The sequence below is a fragment of the Equus przewalskii genome, chromosome 5 (genome assembly GCF_037783145.1).
Source record: "Equus przewalskii isolate Varuska chromosome 5, EquPr2, whole genome shotgun sequence".
In the NCBI taxonomy this organism is placed as follows: domain Eukaryota; kingdom Metazoa; phylum Chordata; class Mammalia; order Perissodactyla; family Equidae; genus Equus; species Equus przewalskii.
The window spans coordinates 65,360,090-65,378,031 of NC_091835.1; the positions used below are offsets into that span (position 1 = coordinate 65,360,090).

The following is a 17,942-nucleotide window of genomic DNA, read 5'->3' on the forward strand; positions in this document are numbered from 1 at the left end:
ATATTCTACCTGGACGTCTAGAAAAAGGAAATCCAAAGAAAATGAGTTTATTGGTATTTCTAGGCTGTTCTATGAAACACTTCCTAACTACAGTAACCAGTTTGCCTGGGACTGACGGGCTTCCCAGGATGCAGGTCTTCCCATACTAAAACTGGCGCAGTTGTTGACCCTATTTCCAGCCCGTGACCATTTCACTCCTTCTCTGAGAACTATTCTCCCAAACACAGCACTAGGGCCTAGCAGTCATGTTTGTGCTGTCACCCTGCCCATGTGGCTGTATTAGAGATCAGGACCCATTATTAGCCAATGCGCACCTCGAGAATGTGGCTGAAGAAATTGCTCAGCATCTAACTGCAGGGGCCGGCCAGGTGGCGCAACGGTTAAGTTTGCACGTTCCGCTTCAGCGACCTGGGGTTCATCAGTTCCGATCCTGGGTACGGACATGGCACCGCTTGTCAAGCCATGCTGTGGCAGGCATCCCACATATAAAGTAGAGGAAGATGGGCACAGATGTTAGCTCAGGGTCAATTTTCCTCAGCAAAAAAAAAAAAAAAAAAAGGATTTGTGGCAGATGTTAGCTCAGAGGTGATCTTCCTAAAAGAAAAAAAAAGCTAATTGCAAATCTCTGTAGTGAAGTCTCACACACTTCCCTCAGTGAGGTCTCTAGAACAAATCCAGTGTTTGACCTTTTGGAAGCCCGTTTATCTTTTAATTCTCTGAGGTACCCTAATCTCCTAAATTCTCTCCCTCTGCTACCATTTTTGCTTAAGCTAATTTACATGTATTTCCTGTACTGTTACCAGAAACTTAACTAAGCCAATTCTCCAGGTGAGGGTACTGTATTTCCAAGTCAGGACCAACAGCTCTGGTTCTTTAGTGAGAAATGTTCCTAGAATATGCCTCAGGCTAACCGGAAACATCTCTTGGGAATAGCTGGCTCCCTGGTTATGGAACTGTATTTTCATCTCTTGAGTGGACCTACCCACCAAATATATATTTAATTTCAAATAAATTGGCATTTTCATTTCAGTGTCAATTTTTTTAATGGCTTAATTGAAAGTGTACCAGTTCTGTCAAAACCCAGTCTGACACGTAACTCCACCCTCTTCCCCATGGCTGTGTTAGTTACACATGGTAGTGTTCAATTAAAGCTTCTCAGATGAACAACTGAAAATTCCACTAGCCTCGTTCTTCAATTCACGTTTGTTAGAAATTCTGCTGCACTTTCACAAAAAATTTCTTCCCACTTGACCATCCTTAATAACTGGCTATTAGTTTCTTACAGAAAAGTTCCCTTGCTTTGGAACCACTCTCAAGCACACCTGCTGTTCCAGCTTCCTTTTTGATTCAGCTTTAGGCATCTCACTTTACAAGCCCTACGCTTTTAAGGCTCTCAGCAGGCCATACCTGAAGTATCCTGTTTCTCTCAGTAATTCTTTTCACACCTGCTGCCACTCGGGTAAGCCTGCGCATCCATCAGTTCATCTGCTAATTCCTCTCCAGCTGGAAGCACTACCTCTCCTTTCCCTGACTAGTTCACCAAGCCTGAACTAATCCTTTTCCCAGGCCTATTTCAGCATCCCTTAATTCTAACTGTGCATCAGAATCACCCGGGTAGCTTTATGAGACGAAATCCTGGGCCGCCCTCGCGATCTATGGAATCAGACTACGTAGGCATGTGCTCCAGAAAGCTGCATTTCAGAAAAGTTCCCCAAGATCCCGATGCACTACTGGCCTCCTTGGAGCAGGCCTAAGCCTGGGTCCGGAGATGCCTCTTAGCGGTTTTTTTCCATTCCTCCTCACACTTGGTAAACTTTAAGAACTTAAAAGCAAAATACACTTTTTTTCTGACCATTCTTTATCTTTATAATTACTAACATTATGTGACACCTACTAAGTGCCAGGTGCTGTATTTAAAATACAAAATACATGAGACCCCACTCATCCCACTACCTCAAAGAAAACACTGCTACTCAGGATTAAGCATGTATTTATTTTAGTTCCGTTAAAACAAACATACATTGTTTCATTGAAACGGTGTAGCACTCTTTGCCAACAAGTCACACTGGAATTGTTGGCCTCTAACAGTACAGTGGGGATATTTACACTATATACAGAGAGTCAACACACCCAGGTTCTCGAAGGTCTTTCATTACACTAGATCACATTTGATTTCATTACACTAGATCACATTCTGAGAACTACTGCATTTTGAAAATTTAGACCTTATTTAAAATTTAAATTAGAGATCTTAACTTGCACCAAGTTTTCATGAAAAAATATGTTTAACCAGTCTGTTTATTGCAAATACAATTTAAATATTTTAAATTTTTAGTGTTTACACAATCTGTCAATTTGTTAATATTGAAGTTTCTGTACAGGTACTTTTGGGACAATTCTTATAGATACATAATGTGAATTCATCAAAATGCAGTTAAGAAACTTACAGGAATATATACACTTAAACCCAAGACCCAAACCTGACATTATATACAACCTATTTACAAATACATATGGACAGACAATGTATGTACATAGATTATCATAAATATTGAAAAATAGGTTAGCTTTAATGGATTAATGCTGTTCTATAAATAACATTACAGTTATAACTGAAACATCCACGGAAGACAGTAATGCAAAATGAGGTGACAACACAGTGGCTTTAATACTGAAGACTGCTCATTCATGGGAATTCACTGTTTAGGAACCTCAAGGCAGACAAGATAGCTCCAAGAAAATCATGCAGTGGAATTTACCCCAGGCTGTTGACTTCGAATCTCCAACAGCCAAGAGGATTGGAGGAGCCTCCCCACATCCATATGCTCTGAGAGGAGGGTTCTTTTTTCCATTCTCTCCTGGTTGCCATGGTATTTTCTTCCATATGAAAGGATGTAAACTGTAGAAAACAACTCTCTACTTGTTTATATCTTAGATATAAAATCAGCAACTCTCTCCAGGAACTCAAGCAGAAGCGCCGATTCTTGGTCTGAACTAGGGGTGAGGTTCTGGACTTGAAGGGAGTGCCAAAAACCCAATTAAATGAAAGCAGTGCCGTAGAATCCATCTTCACTGCCTTTCTAGATGGTCCCCGATGACTTTATTTTCGTAGGAACAAACAAAAAATGGACCATTGGTTTCACCCAATGTAGCACTACAAGACGTCTTCCAGTTCCACAAGGGTCTAATTACAGACACATCTTTTCTGTAATTTAGTCACATATATTACAAGAATGTGTAACAAAAACCATGTCTGCCACGTTTCTGGCCCTTGCCTAAAGCTCAAAATATTTAGTTCAAGAGAAAACCTTAGAGCCAGATGACCAATTGATGATTCCATTATTTGCTTCCCTCAACCACTAATGGAATTACGTATATTCGATTTTAGACATTATGCCTGATGAGCAAAGTACCACATTATTTAATAATATATTCACCATACACTATAACATACAATAAATGTGCTCTTAAAGCCAAGTAATTTTTTCACTTCTAACTGGGATGAAATGGAAGGGTGAACATGCAGCTGGACCAACTACTTACACTCAAGTTGCACTGTTTTCCCTAGCTAACCACATGTTGGATGTAAACAAATAATTCTATGTTGTACAAGAATGAGATGACAATCCAGTGCAAATGAGTTTCTTAAAAAGCTTACTGCATGAGAAACCCAGTGGCCTATATGAAGAGAACTTATACCAAATATCGGTTTAACTGTGGATTAGACCTCTACTGTAGACAAAACATGAACACGACTAAGCCATACAGAATCAAGTAATTCACACTTCCAGTAGCAAATGAGCATTTTGAAAAGCTGTACTCTGGATAGAATAGTTTTGGCCTATAGCCATCAAATGCCCATTTTCCACTGCTGGAAGCAATGTCAAAAAAGGGCTGGCCCAAAATACCCGGAGCTGTCAAGACAACTCTGGAGACAGATGCAACTGAATAAACCCTGTTTTACCCAATTGCACTATTTGGTACCTCAAAATTAGTTATTTTACTCCCCACGAAAATATCTGCATTATCTTCCATTCTAAGAGATTGAAGCCATTAATATTTCAGTCTGAATGAATCAAATTATTTGGACACAGAGAAGAAAAATGATGAACAGAGTTCACCTGATTTGGGTATAGCAATAACCAATCGATTATCCTTAATGGCGACGTTTGAATGGAAAAAACTACGCTCCTATTCGTGGTACAATTTTTCATGACATCATTTTCTCTAAAAGCTATTTTGGGTAAAAAAAGTATTTGGCTTATTATGCCTACAAAAAGGCAGATCATTTTGTAACACGAATACCTGTTTTTACATATCAATGATATTTTTTTAATGGAATTTACTGACAACCGTTTTCGGATAAAGTTCAGAAAAACCAATTCAATTTTTTAAAAGCAAAAGTGCTTTTGAGGTCTTTAAATATTTTTGGTACAAAAGAATTATAGTGTTTTTCTCAATGGTTATTTCAATACTTTGCTATGAATTAAGAATTGTTTCTCACGTCGAATGGTTCCATTAGGCACATTCAAGTAAAATCATAAAATATCCAAGTTAAACAATGACAGAGCCAAACATGTGGCTTGATAAAAGAGTTCGTCCATTCTCTGGAATGGAATAAAATTGTCACTTCCGTTAACCCGAGACTCGTGGTTTGGTTGTTAATATCCATTTCTATCATACAGAACAGTTTCTTTAAAAAAAAAAAAAAAAGTTCATTTATTCTGCACTCAGAAGAACCAGCGAGGAATCTGCACTTCAAAAGGAAGTGAAACTGAAAATATTAGGTGAAATTTCATAATAGTTGAGAGTTGACTCAACACTGGCATCAAATGGACTATCGGAGTTTTAGTGGTGACAGTTAATGGCCACCTCCGGGCGCATTGTGTACCCAATCCAAAACAATCAAGGCCATGCTTCCAGTCATCACCATGATGCCACTCAACAGGAAGCACACAGCCTGCAATGAGCACAGAGAAAACTGATCAGCAAGCAACAAAACGCATCTGCCTAAAACTCCTCTTCCTACTTTTAAAAATGGGCTTATAATTACTAACATTATGTCACCACTATTTTATAGAGCTACAGTTTTACCTTGCTAGAGATACCCAAGTCATCCTAAAAGGCAGCCTGAGTCAAAGCCAGAGATCTTTCTAAGAGACACTAGTAAGTTTACTCCTCATGCAACCCTTCAATTACTGCCACTCTATATTTGAGTGAAACAAAATGACAATTGTTGGTTTATAAACAATTCTAGTACTTCAATCGCACTAGAATGCTAGTGGAGAATAAGGACGTGGAAAGCAGTCTTTTTCCTAAACATCCCCACCACTAGGATCATTTGTGGTTAACATATTATACTCTCTCTAAAATCAGTCGTTACTACACTTTAAAGTACTAGGATGTGCTCGAAAGTACAACTGTCTCCCAGAGCTTTGCTTTGAAGATGGTTAGCCTTGTTTGACTGAACACTCCATCTTTTTCTCTTTTATACGCTCAAAGCCCATTTAAGTGCCTGTCACACAGTAAGCAGCCCAAGAAATATTGGTTAAACAAATGTTGAAAAGCTGAGTCAGTGTCTTTCCGCTCTTAATCTCTATTCCTATCTCTAAAATATCTAATGTCTTTCTTGCAATTAACTTAAGCACATATCTGATGGCAACTGTCTTTCATCTCCCCTTCCCCAATCTTCCACTGTCACAGAAATATTTATTAGAAACTTAAAGTGAAATGACAATAAGTGACAGCTAAGAGACAAATTAAAATCAGTTGAGGAAATTCTGGTATTGCAGGATTATTACTGTTTCTACAGTCATAATCTCTCACTCACCCCAATCTTTTGTATAGATTTCATAGGTTCTTTCTTCACCAACTTGATATAAAAGGCAGATGGAAGAATAAAGATCAACATGGCAGCTGCAGACGCACCTGTAAAAGAACATTGACCGTTTCTTGAGAATTCAATAAATCATTTGTTATTTTTTAAATCTTAAATCCCTGAAATTTGAAGCAACTTTAATACTTTGTAAAACTTACCAATGAAACCAAAGATATCTCTAATAGTTGGGACAAAGATGACAAGCAAATTGGTAAATGCCAAGATAGACACTGTGATGACAGTATGACGCCACCAACTGAAATCTTTTGCTGGACACAACAACTGAGTTAAGGAACTCCGGATCTGCCAAAATAAATGAATAAATAAATAAATAAAAACTCCAGTTTTAATTAATGAAAAAGCCAAACAAAGAAAACCCAAATAATAGGAAATACATCTAAAACAAGCAGCTATTTAAATACTAAAATTGTGCCCCTCCTCTGCTGCTCTTTTCTTAATATCTAAACACTGAAAGATCATTTTCTATCTTTAATTACGGAAACAAGGCCCCAGGATGTTTTGAAAATCTAAAAGTATTTTTAAAAAGCCCCTTCAAAACTGCTATCTACTTGGTATTGCTCCAGTAGTGTTTTCTTCCCCCAGAAGATGAAAATCTCACAAATCATTACATGTTTAAAAACTCATTCCTATTGAAAGGAGAGCAGGTGAATACTTACCGGGAAAATAACTACTGGCACTGTCAGGGTGACAGCCACTAACACAGCCAAACGGACGATGAGAAGAAGAATGTCAGTCCCCACGACAGAAGAGTAGGTATGAAGCAGTTCTGACTCCACGCGTTCTATGGGGAAAGACACACACACACACACAAAAGCTTCAAGTGTGCTGTTTTCTCTGGAGATTAGGGAGGAAATCTAACTTATGGTACAATTTGCACCAAAGTTATTAGCTACTCATAAAATGACTGTAAACTAAGAGGCTAATAAGATTAATATGGAATTAGGGTTAATGCAATTAAAATAACATTGAAGGAAAACTTTTCTAAATTCCAAGTAGAGATTTAGCCGCATGACCCCCATTAAAAACAACATGAGCTAAATAGCTAAATCCCACGGTTTGGCTTACAGTTTGGGTGTGTTGTGTAACATGAAGGTGACTGGACAGGAGATAGGCAGAAAGAACTTAGATGCAAGCACATTATATAAAAATGCCATCAAATGGCCAATGGTATCTTTTTGAACCTGGATTCTAGAAATTACTGATTAAATATACATAGGAAATTCTAAGCTCTAAATTCAATTTCTCATTATAAATATGAAATACACTAAAAAACAAACTGAATTTTTAAAGTGACAAACTATACATACAAAAGCATCAATTTCATTATACAAAAGTGTCAATTTCATCCTACTAAGGTTTTTCTTTTTTTGTAAACTAGACATTATTTACCGTAAAATGTCAGGTAGCCAAAGAGAGCAGCAAGCAGGTACATGAGAAACATAGCAAAAAACGAAATCTTGGACACATTCATCATTCTTCTACGGCTGCGCCTACACAAATTCAAAGGAAAATACAAATATATACTTTAGCAGTAGTCATAGCAGTAACCTAATATGTTTGCAGTTTTTCCAATAAATTTTTATACAAATAGGTAATGTACTCACTCTTTCAGCTCTTCGTAAATGGGAAGAATAGCAGGATGACAGACAAATGAAAAGGTCAGAATTGGCACAGCATAGACAGTCTGCAAAAAATGTAAAATCTGACTTAATACCTTAATGCAACAAACTCGTGTTACCACAGTTCTGCAATTTCTATTTTATAGTAACTAATCTTAGAATCAAAACCTAAATAATTAGTTTCCCATTCTTCTAAATCCTTCACTATGACCAATATCCTAACTTCTGCATGTGCAATTATTAACATCGTGAGTATTTCACTTCTCAATCTATTTTAAGATATAAACCAACGCTTTCTGTTCAGTCTTCAATAATGAGCCAATTGTGATTTCTAAAGAGCAGCTATCACCCCTCCGCCTTTTACCTTGGGAGTTATTTTTCAATTTCCAGGGGGGTTTACCTCTTTTCTTCCCCAAAATCTTCCTTTGAGAAAATAAAGATTCCATTCAGTTACCTGTGAGTTGAAGATAAAGTAACGTGGTCTGCAAGAGTCACCCTCAGTCATGTTAAATGGCACAGCAGGTGGAAAAGCCGCTGGTTGTGTCAGGCTGCTGTTGACTGTTTCATTAATTATCAAAGCAAGTTCCATAGGACAAGGAATCTGAAATTTCTTGCAAATCACCTGAAAATATATTATTTTGCACTTGTTAAACTGAACAATGTAACAGGGCTTATAAAAAAAACCACTAGCTTGAGAGAAAAGTCATACCTACCACGATCAGAAAGAACATCATACACATCAAAGAAAGGCCACTGGTATATCCCAAATATCCTACAATGGAGGAGGGAAAAATCAGGATTAGTTTCATGAAATAGGTTTAGGGAAAATATATTTTCTCCACTAAATAACTCAATTCTCCTTGGAAGATTTTAGTGTGCATACAATACTGAATTTTTAATTCTTACACACTAGGATATATATAAAATTACTTAAAAATAATTGCTAATAACTAACATAATAAAAACTTTCATTTTTTTTTTACTATTAGTTACAAAGCACAAGATATCATAAAATGTCAACAAAAATATTTTGGCCCCATAGTAGCGATCCTGCTAGGATTTTGAAATTTAATTCTTACACACTAGGGAATATATAAAATTACTTAAAAATAATTGCTAATAACTAACATAATAAAAACTTTTATTTTTTTTACTATTAGTTACAAAGCACAAGATATCATAAAATGTCAACGAAAATATTTTGGCCCCATAGTAGCAATCCTGCTAGGATTTTGAAAAACCTACAGGTTTGTAAGCTATAACTCCCAAAAGTATGTTTCTAGGGCTTTTTAGCTCTCAGTTTTTGTTAAGAGAAAGCCAACTGGCTGGTGAGAGGCTTAGTGCAACTCTCTTTAGAGCCAGGTTTGCTCACCTAAATTTCTCAGCAGTGATAAAGGAAGGATGAGCACCAATGACACCAACAGAACCAAATAGTCACCGTTCAGATACCACAATCTGAATTAAAGAAAAGAAAAACAAGGTTAAAGCCAGTCATGAACAACATACGCATCTTTTCACAGGACTCACTGTATAGAAATACTATAACAATAAACAAACAAACAAACAGGTTTGGAAAAAGTATTGCTTATTTCATAAAGCCTACAGATAGGAATAAATTTCCAACTGTTCACTAGATGAGTATTCCCTCAGGTTAGAAACGGGGTAGGAAACAGTGTAACTCTTGTCCCACTGTTTGCTCTGGGAAGGCTGCCAGCAGATTCATAACATAAAATGCTTCTTAAAGGCTTGATACTAACGTAGGCAACAAAGCAGCATTGTTAAGCCAGCAATCTTATCTTTAAGCATTTTTAGAAAAATTGTACACCAACTTTGTCATAGCTTTAGCTTGCAATTTTTAATGCTAGAAACAAGGAAATTTTAAAACAAGTTTCTTTCAGACGTTTGTTAGCAAATGTACTTATTAAGCACTTCAACAAGGAAGTTTTTTCATACTTAAAATACAAAGGCAAAAACAAAACAAGAAAACCCAATCCCCCAAACCAGGACTCATTCCGGGGTGTTAAGAGTATGTTGTGACATCTTGACCCACCTTGACTCCAAAAGTAGTCAAAAGATCCTTTCTGAATTCAGAGGAAATATTACACATCTCCTAAGAGTTCTAGAATGTCTTTCCTCTTTAGGTAATCAACTATACCCTCTTTAAATCACTATTTTCAAACTCTAATTGCCCTGTGAATCCCACTCCACTCACTTCAGCAACAAAGACCCCACAGAAAACTAATATTTAAAGATCAGCTCGTCAAATTCAATTTCTAAAGCTGCAGAGATAACCACACCTCTGTACTTTGAGATAAGCTACATGTAAGTGGGGAAGCAAATTATCCCTCCCCGTGTTTACTTTAGATAAAAACCTGTTAGTCCGCTGAGATGAATAACTTTGCTAGGATAAGGTTTCCACAGCATGGCCATACATTTTCTGGTATTATGTATTTAAAATAGAATAAGTTTCAAGAACTTCAAATTTATGAAAATCAGAAAGGCAATGATTTTTAAAGTAATTCAAAGGTTCAGTCTTAACTTAGGTTGGGCTATGTGTTACACAGCTATAACTTCTTAGAGAGTGAATATGAAGAGATGTGAAGTTCTGGAAAATCTGTTTTCACACGCAGGTTAGAAATTAGCCACAGTCATAAGACTAGCTATCATCTTTGGCCTTTCCTTCTCAGAAGTTCAAATCAGTTTATGGGGGACTTCTTGGTCAGTTTCAATAGGAACATTTATTAAAAATAATTTACTGATAATCATTTTGCATCCAACTTTGATAAAATGTTTCTAACCATTTCAGACTATAATTGTTTCTTATGAGTAATCTCACTTAGCACCTACCCAGTTGTATCTTCAATGTTCATTAATGCCTGGATCACCAAAGGTAACTCATATTTCACTATGAAGAGGTAGCTTGACATAGCTGGAGGAAAACAAAATTATACCATTACAAGTGCAAAATGTGGCATGGGACACCAAAAGCAATGTGTCACCACTCTGTGCTACACAAAGAGCAAAAAGTCTACCCAAACTGCCTTTTAAAAGTTCTTACCTCCAATGTTCTGCATTGTAATTGATCCAGAGGCTGCAAGCTTTCCAACCAATCCAAATGCCTTATGTCCCAATTGTTCATATAATAAAGACCCTATAATTTGAAGAACACAGAAGCATGAAGCAAGGATTTTACGTGAGGAAGCAAGTCATAAGGCATAATTGCTTTAGAAATACCAAGAATGCTGCCATACCTCCTTCATTGGCAGTCTTCAAAAGGAGATGAACAGAATACAGGGAAAATATTGACACAAACGTCAAGAGAATTCTGATGAGAGAAAGAAAAGGCACAGGGTCATAAACAAACACGGCTGTATTTAAACACAATTCTTTCTGGTTATTTAAACATTAAACATGGAACCTGCCCTAAGATTTCTGGCACTAGGCAGAACGCCCCCAAGAACTGGTGTTCACTCTCCTGGCCAGTGTCGACATCTTTTACATGGTACTGAAAACCTGTATCATGTCTTCGGTAATAGATCTACCGTACTGGAGAAGAACAGGGGTTTACCCACTGAACCAAAGGAGCCAGGAGACACTGGAAAGCCTAACTTTAAAGTGGTAGAATTATGAGTCTTATGATCTGATTCTGGCACCATTATAATTAGCTGTATATTTGCTACTCCTCTGCATTTTAATAGTTCCTTTTATCTGTAAAATGGTGGTACTACCTGCCAGTAAACCCAGCCTCCAAGCTAACGTGAAATCCAATTGAGATGGGTTCAGGAAAGGTCTTGAGACCAACTGGGCTATACAGATAAGGAGAAGAATGGGACTGTAAAGTCAGGGGGAAAGACCATTAAGTGTCAGCCAGTTTTACAAACAACTGGGCACAAATCAGAGACGTAAGCACCGTGACGATATACTATATTGCAGCCCATGTTGTGGAATACAGGCCTACCATTGTCACAAAGTTGAACAATGCCCGTGCTAAAACAAGCAGGCTATCAGTCTGTCTGGGCTGTCCCTCCCTCAATCCTTTTACTTAGATAGAACAGGAGAAAAAAAGAAAAATAGAAAGGGACTAAAGGTTCCCTAACGTCACTTGGTTTTCCTTTAGGGCACGGATTCTCTCTCATTCCAGCTTTATTTTCCTCCCCACTATAGGCAAGCCAAGAAAAATATGGATTTATTTTTACTAAAAGGAACAAAAAGTCAAAAGCAGGGAAACTCACAGAAAACTACCAACAAGACGACAGACACATCTTTTTGAATTTGTATGGGCAAACTGAATACAGTACTAAATAAGGTCTGGCAAAGAAACTGATGCCTGTTGGTTAAGCACAGGTGGTGGCATTAAGCTGCCATTCTAATGCCAAAAGTTTTATGGGGTCTAGTCTGAGGTGGAAAACGACACCATCAGCCTCACCTCTAACTGGACAAAGTTGTTGGTTTAATCAAAAACAATTTTCAAAGTGTGCTGACAAATTCAGTCCTTCTTTCTCTTACACTGAAATGACAAAGAGGGATGAATGGACTTCACAACCTTTGAGGTCACTTTCAACTCATGACTGATTCTATTAAAAAGGTTAGCTACAGAGTTGTTAACAAGACCATGACAGCCAGGTGGCTTTGCCCATTTATCTACCTCCAAATATACCACGTAAAATATGGTGGATTAAAAACGCACTTTAGCACTTTTGATGTTATTTAACCATTTATTAAAATGGTTAATCGTCAAACACATAGACCAGCGCAAGGGCAACATGTCAGAATTTTGCTTTCACTTATGAAACAGAGGTGCCATTTAATCTCAATGTAAATTCTGCACTATAACCACACTGGCAGCATTTAAAGACTGCCTCCAGTTTTTATACTCAGAGTTAGGAAGAGTTTCAAATGTTTAACAATGATGCCATTCATGTTCCCACTAAAAGATGTGAAACTCTAGGGTCCTTTCTGTTTAAATTCCTGGTCCTTCACCTTAGTAAGAGGTCTCGAAAAGCCTCATGCTAATGAGGCCTGCGGACTGAATCGGGCTTCCAAGGCTCAGAGCCAGGCTTAACTTTAGTGTGGAATTTCACCACAAAGCAGAGCTTTGCAAAGATCTGCTTTTCTTTTCATGAACATTCCACTCTACTGGAGAAAATAACTTGAGTAGAAGGCACCAGTCAGCTAACTGAAATACGTCTGTCACAAAGGGACAAGTCCATGCTACATGTACGTGTGGTTTCTTCATTTACAATAAACCACACTATCTTCCACAGAAATTGCCTTAGTCAGGAGCCCAGGGGTACTTAATCGCTATGATGCCAACATCATTGAAAATGCATGCTCAAATTTCCATGTACTTTTGTTTTGTGCTTTTACCCTGGAAATAAGGTTTACACTTTTCTATTATATTCTCCAAGAGGCAGTGACTCCACAATGGTTAAGAAGCACTGCTCTAAAGTCTTCTACAGCTCCAAAATTTTACTCTAGCTATGTATGCCAGAAAAGTACAGAACCAATTCTAACTGGGCAACTAGGGGGGAAAAAAGTTCAAAAGCAGATACTTATTGAAATGTTCACTTTTTTGCTATGGCATATGGCAATGAGATAGACCTGGAAGAAAAAATATTAAAAAAACAAAAACAGCTACGGGTTGCATTTCAGTATCCAGAAAATTATGACTCACTTTTCTTAAAACAAACATGTTCCAGGTTAGGTAAATACCACCACACCACTATACGTTAAAAAAAAATTAGCTGTTTTCCTTATGCACAGAAGAGGCCACAGTCCTTGGGGTGACTACGTCAACTGACCAAACTGATTTGGAGGTATTACGCTGATTAATATTTTTTTGCTTCTGATTTTGCCAGAACAAAATATTTAACTACCCTGGATTTATCAATAGTCCTTTTTTAACATCCAACCCCTGTTACAACTGTTTTAACTAGACCCACTGACTTAAAGACTTTTGGCTTAATTATGAGTTTAAAGTGTTGTTCTATTTTTCCCTATGTAATTGGCTTTCTTGATATCATGCAGTTATGTACTAAAATAATGAAATTTCTGGATTTCTCATATTTTAAGTTTTAAGGAAATGATTAAGTCAACCACTTCAAGTGTAAACTCCGTCTCTGGAGCCAAAATATATGTTGTACCATCATATTAACTGCCCTGCATGGCAGACTCACTACTTACACATACTTACATAAAAAGAGCAATTCCAGTATTAGCCATGGCATAAGAAAGCCCAAGGATTCCACTGCCCACAATCGCATTGCTCAGATTAAATACTGACATTCCAAAGGAAGTAGTACCTGGATGCTACATAGAGGGAAAACGATAACCAAACATATAACAATAATTAAATGGAGAAAACCAGCTTTGGGCAAGTTAGATTTGAAATCTGAAGTAAAACTATTCTTTTACTCCATAATGCGACAGACACACAAATTACGATGTTTCACTTACAAAGTCTGTTTCATACTTCTTCTTCCCCAAATTCGATTCAAGTAAAAAGTTCTGGTTTTCAGGATCTACATCTGCATAATGGCTGCAAAAAAAAAATCCCAGAAAAGTCCTAAATTGGATTGAAATATACAACGGAATGTATTAAGCAGGAGTCGATTTTCACACAAGGTTCTGTCACTGCAATATGACAACCGGAGACAGAGAGAACACTCTCTCTCCAAATGCTACAGTAAATTAAAGCAAAAGAAGTCAAGTCCTAGGTAAAGAACCCCGATCCGCACAACCCGTCTTAAAAGGAGCAACTTCTCCCACCTTTTTAGGGCAGCTTGCTTGGTGGGGTAGGAGTAGTTGAAGTCGCTGTTCGAGCTGTAGCTGCTGCTGTCCTCATCCGGGGAAATACTGAACCTTCCCATTTCGGCTTTCTTCATGCTGGGCACCTGGAGGACTCGGGTGCAGCGAACAACACTGGGTTCCTTTTGTCCTTGGCGTGCACTGGCCCGCGCGGCTGCCTGCGAAGGTAGAGGCGGCACGTCAGGACTGCAGCGCCCGCCCTGGTCACGTGATGCCGCCCGGCGGCGCAGCGCGGCTGATTCATCCCCGGCCAGGCGAGTGGAAAAGTACCAGCCGAGCGCGAGGGGCGGGGGCGCGCGGAGCGGCGGAAAAGTACAGACAGCGGAGCCGCGGAGAACAAAGATGGTCCCACCGCGGCGCTGCGCCCGCCGGACGCCGAGGCCCTTCTCCAGCGGATCTGAGCACTGCACCCACTCGGTTATCCCAAGTCTGAGAGCAAGGGTGCAGGAGACTCTGTTTTGCTCCCCACCCCCAGCCTCTTTGGTCGTGCACAGGCACGCAGGGCACACGTCCCACCCGGGCACTGGCTAGGTGTGCATGCAGCCCAGGCGCACAGCTGCCCCTTTCGAGCATTTGCAATAGCAATGCCGCGTAATCCGTCCTTTCATGCCCAGAGTCCCCAGGTGGGGACATGCTTCTGCGGCACACAGCAGACTCGAAGAGGGCAGAAACAGCTGACATAAGTCCTCCTCTCTAGAAAAGGAGAGAACGCCCGTTCTCGGGCGCGCATAGGCGCCCAGGGTTTGTTTACACGCGCACGCCCGTGCCCTCGACACACTAGTCCAGAGGCATGCGGCTCTCTAGCGCTTCGCCCGGCCGGCCCCTCCTATGCCCGGAAAGGAAACTGATGCAACATCGATCGCCGATTGTCAAACGTTCCCGGCCCGTCTTCCCCAATCTTGGTCTCGGCTACACTAAAAGCCAAAACCCATCTCCGCCGCCCCCAAATCCCAAGCCCCCTGGATTTAATGTTTTTTATTAATGCAAATCAGTCACAAGACTTGCCGCAGAGGAGCCGCGGGTCGGCCTGGCTCCCCTCCCCCTAACGGGAGGATGCGGCTCCGCTCCGGGCGGGGACGAGGCCCCCGCCCCTCCCCCGCCCGAGGGCGGAGACCCCCGCGCGGTCAGGGTCGAAGGCGGGCCCTGCCGACCGCAAACGCCCTTCCCGGGCGGAAACGACCCCAGCAGGCGCCTTCCCGCCGCGGCCCCTCTCGCGGCCCCTCCCCCACTCCCGCCCGCGCCTTGCGCCCCCCGCCCTTTGCACAGACGCCCTCCGCGCGCCTCACCTCGGTGGTCTCCCCTCCTGTGTCCCGGAAACGTCTGGCAAATGCCTCCGGCGGATTTCCCTCAGTCAAACAAAAATCGTAAAAAAAACCAAAACAAAAAAACCCCCAACAATAGACAGGAAAAACAATTTTAATAACAAAAGGAAATGGCAAGTTGCCGCCCCAATGGTCCGGCGTCCGCCGTCTCGGGGGAAAGGCGCGAGTGTGGGGGAACGCGTGGTCGGGCGGGCGGCGGCGGCGGTGCGGGCAAAGACGCTCGGGAACGGCGGTGTCGCGCGACTCTGGAGCGGCCGGGCGAGCGGCGGGTTATAGCGGAGCCCGGGCGGACGCGTCAGTGGGCGGGCCCGGCCGCCGGGGGCCTTCTCTTTGTGTATCAACACCACCTGGGCTCCACCCCCCGCCCGCCCGGCCCGCAGGCTCCGCCCCCGCCCGCCCCCTCCCTCCCCTCCCCTCCCCTCCCTCTCCTCCCCACCCCTCCTCTCCTCTCCCCTCCCCTCCCCGGCCGGCTCGGGGTTTGGCGCCCGCCCCACCCCACCCCTCCTTGCCGCAAAACCGAATCCCTTTCCCGGTTTCGTAGCCCACCTGGAGAGAGCCCCGCGCGCCCCTCACTTATCCATTTCACCCCCGACGGTGCCCAACACATGCGGTTGTGTCCCAGGAGCCTTCTCCTTCAAATTCCCTTCCTCCCGAGTTACCAGCACTCTTTGCTTTCTCCTCAAGGCTTTTTGGGGACGCATCCCGCCCACCCTACCCTTTCCTGCCTGTTCTTTTTGTGATTTGCACGGGGGGGGGGGTGTTCCCTAGCAAACTTGGGCTAACGCAGCAACGTGTCTCCATGACCAGTTCCTGTTCTCGTTTCTTCTCCACCTAGACCTGCTTTCAACTCTTCCAAACTAGCCTGATTAGGTCGGTTGGCAGCTCCGTTTCGGGATATCCTTTTTGTCTGAACATGTAAAACGCTGCTAGGGGAAAAGCTACATCCTGACCAGCAAGCCAGACCCCAAGCCGCGGTTGGGCCTCAGCTTGGGGGGACCGGCTCCTCTGAGGAGGTGTAGGAGTCCCCAGTTTTCCCTTTGCGGACACATTTCACTCCTTCCACCCCACCCCCACCCCAATTTGAGAGCTCCTCTCGCTCTCCTCGCCTTTCTTTCCTTGTATTTACAGAGGTGCTGCCTCCGTTGGAATGCTGGTCTGAGAGACTTTCTCCCGAGCCTGGTGCTTCCCCTCCAGTGGCGATGTGCTCTTGCAACTAGGGGGCCCCTTCGCCGTGGAATACTCGGTGCTGCCGGAAAGGCAAGAGTCCGTCCCTTGCTGAAAACAAAGGCCCCTTCCGAGAAAGAATTGTTTGTTGAATGAATGAATAAACAAACGAGTTTGACCTACTGCTCTCTTCCTTTTGAGGACGTGGGAGACATTGGGCAGGGCACAGAGGAAAGGGTTGGGTGTGATCACAATTTTTGCTTTCAATGTTTTCCTGAGGAAATCTGTACAACTGTCTTATTTCCGTGGCACATGAGGCTGCGTGTGCCCTGGGCCTGCACCGGAGTTGATTGCCAAGGGAGGACCCGATTTCCCCTTTACTTCCTTATGTTCCCCACCCCTTCTACTGGTCAGACCCGTCTCACCTAAACAATGCTCTTTCTGGCGTTAGTGCCCAATTTCCCCTCACCATCCCTCAAGGCTTAGTCACTGAGCCTCAGGAAAACCTCCCTCCGCCTTCATCCCTCCAGTCTAACCCCTCTTTTTGCAAGTACCGTTTTCCAAACCGTGTGGTGCAGGACTTTTTAAAACCTGTGCTGTCTTGACTTAAAATTGTTCAAGTTTGTAGTCCTGTCTCCCCAGGGAGACTGAACTCTCCGAAGGCAGGTTTGCCATTTGACACAGAACAGGGGCTGAAAAACCTTATCTTTCTTCCACTTAGATTCCCTTTAAACACCGATCCACTCCTCTTGTCAGGAGAACAATCTTAGTAGGGGTTAGAGGACTCCAGGGAAGTTCCTTTATGTCAGGTTCAGCTGATAAGGATCAAAAGGTCTTAAACCACTTTTTCATCCAGGTGAGTCTCCAGCTCAGTAAGAGGTGCTAAGGAAGCCCTCAGGGTTGGTGGTTGTGATTGGCAAGTCTCTCACAACTAGATCTCTTGTCCCTTGGACTTTCTGGTGGTTTGTATTGCAAAGTATGCATAAGAGACCCTGTAAAATTCAGGACAAGTGTATGTGTGTCTGTGTGTTCTGGGGGAGAGGGCTGTAATCTTGTTCTGACCTCTGCCTGATAAGAACCTGAACAGTAAGTGACAAAAAAGAGGGGCAGGCATTGAAATGTCTGTTTTTC

General features: G+C 41.7%; 1 protein-coding gene across 2 annotated transcripts; it reads right to left on the reverse strand.

Annotated features, from left to right (window-relative positions):
* Positions 1-1,973: 1,973 nt before the first annotated feature.
* On the reverse strand, positions 1,974-16,048 carry SLC38A2 (solute carrier family 38 member 2). Of its 2 annotated transcripts, XM_070621121.1 has the most exons (16): positions 15,612-16,048; positions 14,287-14,483; positions 13,975-14,056; positions 13,712-13,827; positions 10,770-10,843; positions 10,577-10,669; positions 10,366-10,447; positions 8,891-8,973; positions 8,232-8,290; positions 7,973-8,140; positions 7,504-7,583; positions 7,289-7,389; positions 6,556-6,680; positions 6,037-6,181; positions 5,831-5,928; positions 1,974-4,960 (listed from the first exon to the last, which is right to left on the reverse strand). In XM_070621121.1, exons 2-16 carry the CDS (start codon positions 14,400-14,402, stop codon positions 4,862-4,864), a joined length of 1,521 nt encoding a protein of 506 aa, XP_070477222.1. In that variant the 5' UTR covers positions 14,403-14,483; positions 15,612-16,048; the 3' UTR covers positions 1,974-4,861. The 2 variants fall into 2 exon arrangements, with proteins under 2 accessions (XP_070477222.1, XP_070477223.1); XM_070621122.1 differs by lacking the exon at positions 13,712-13,827 and having other exon boundaries at positions 15,612-15,957.
* Between the last annotated feature and the right edge of the window lie 1,894 nt (positions 16,049-17,942).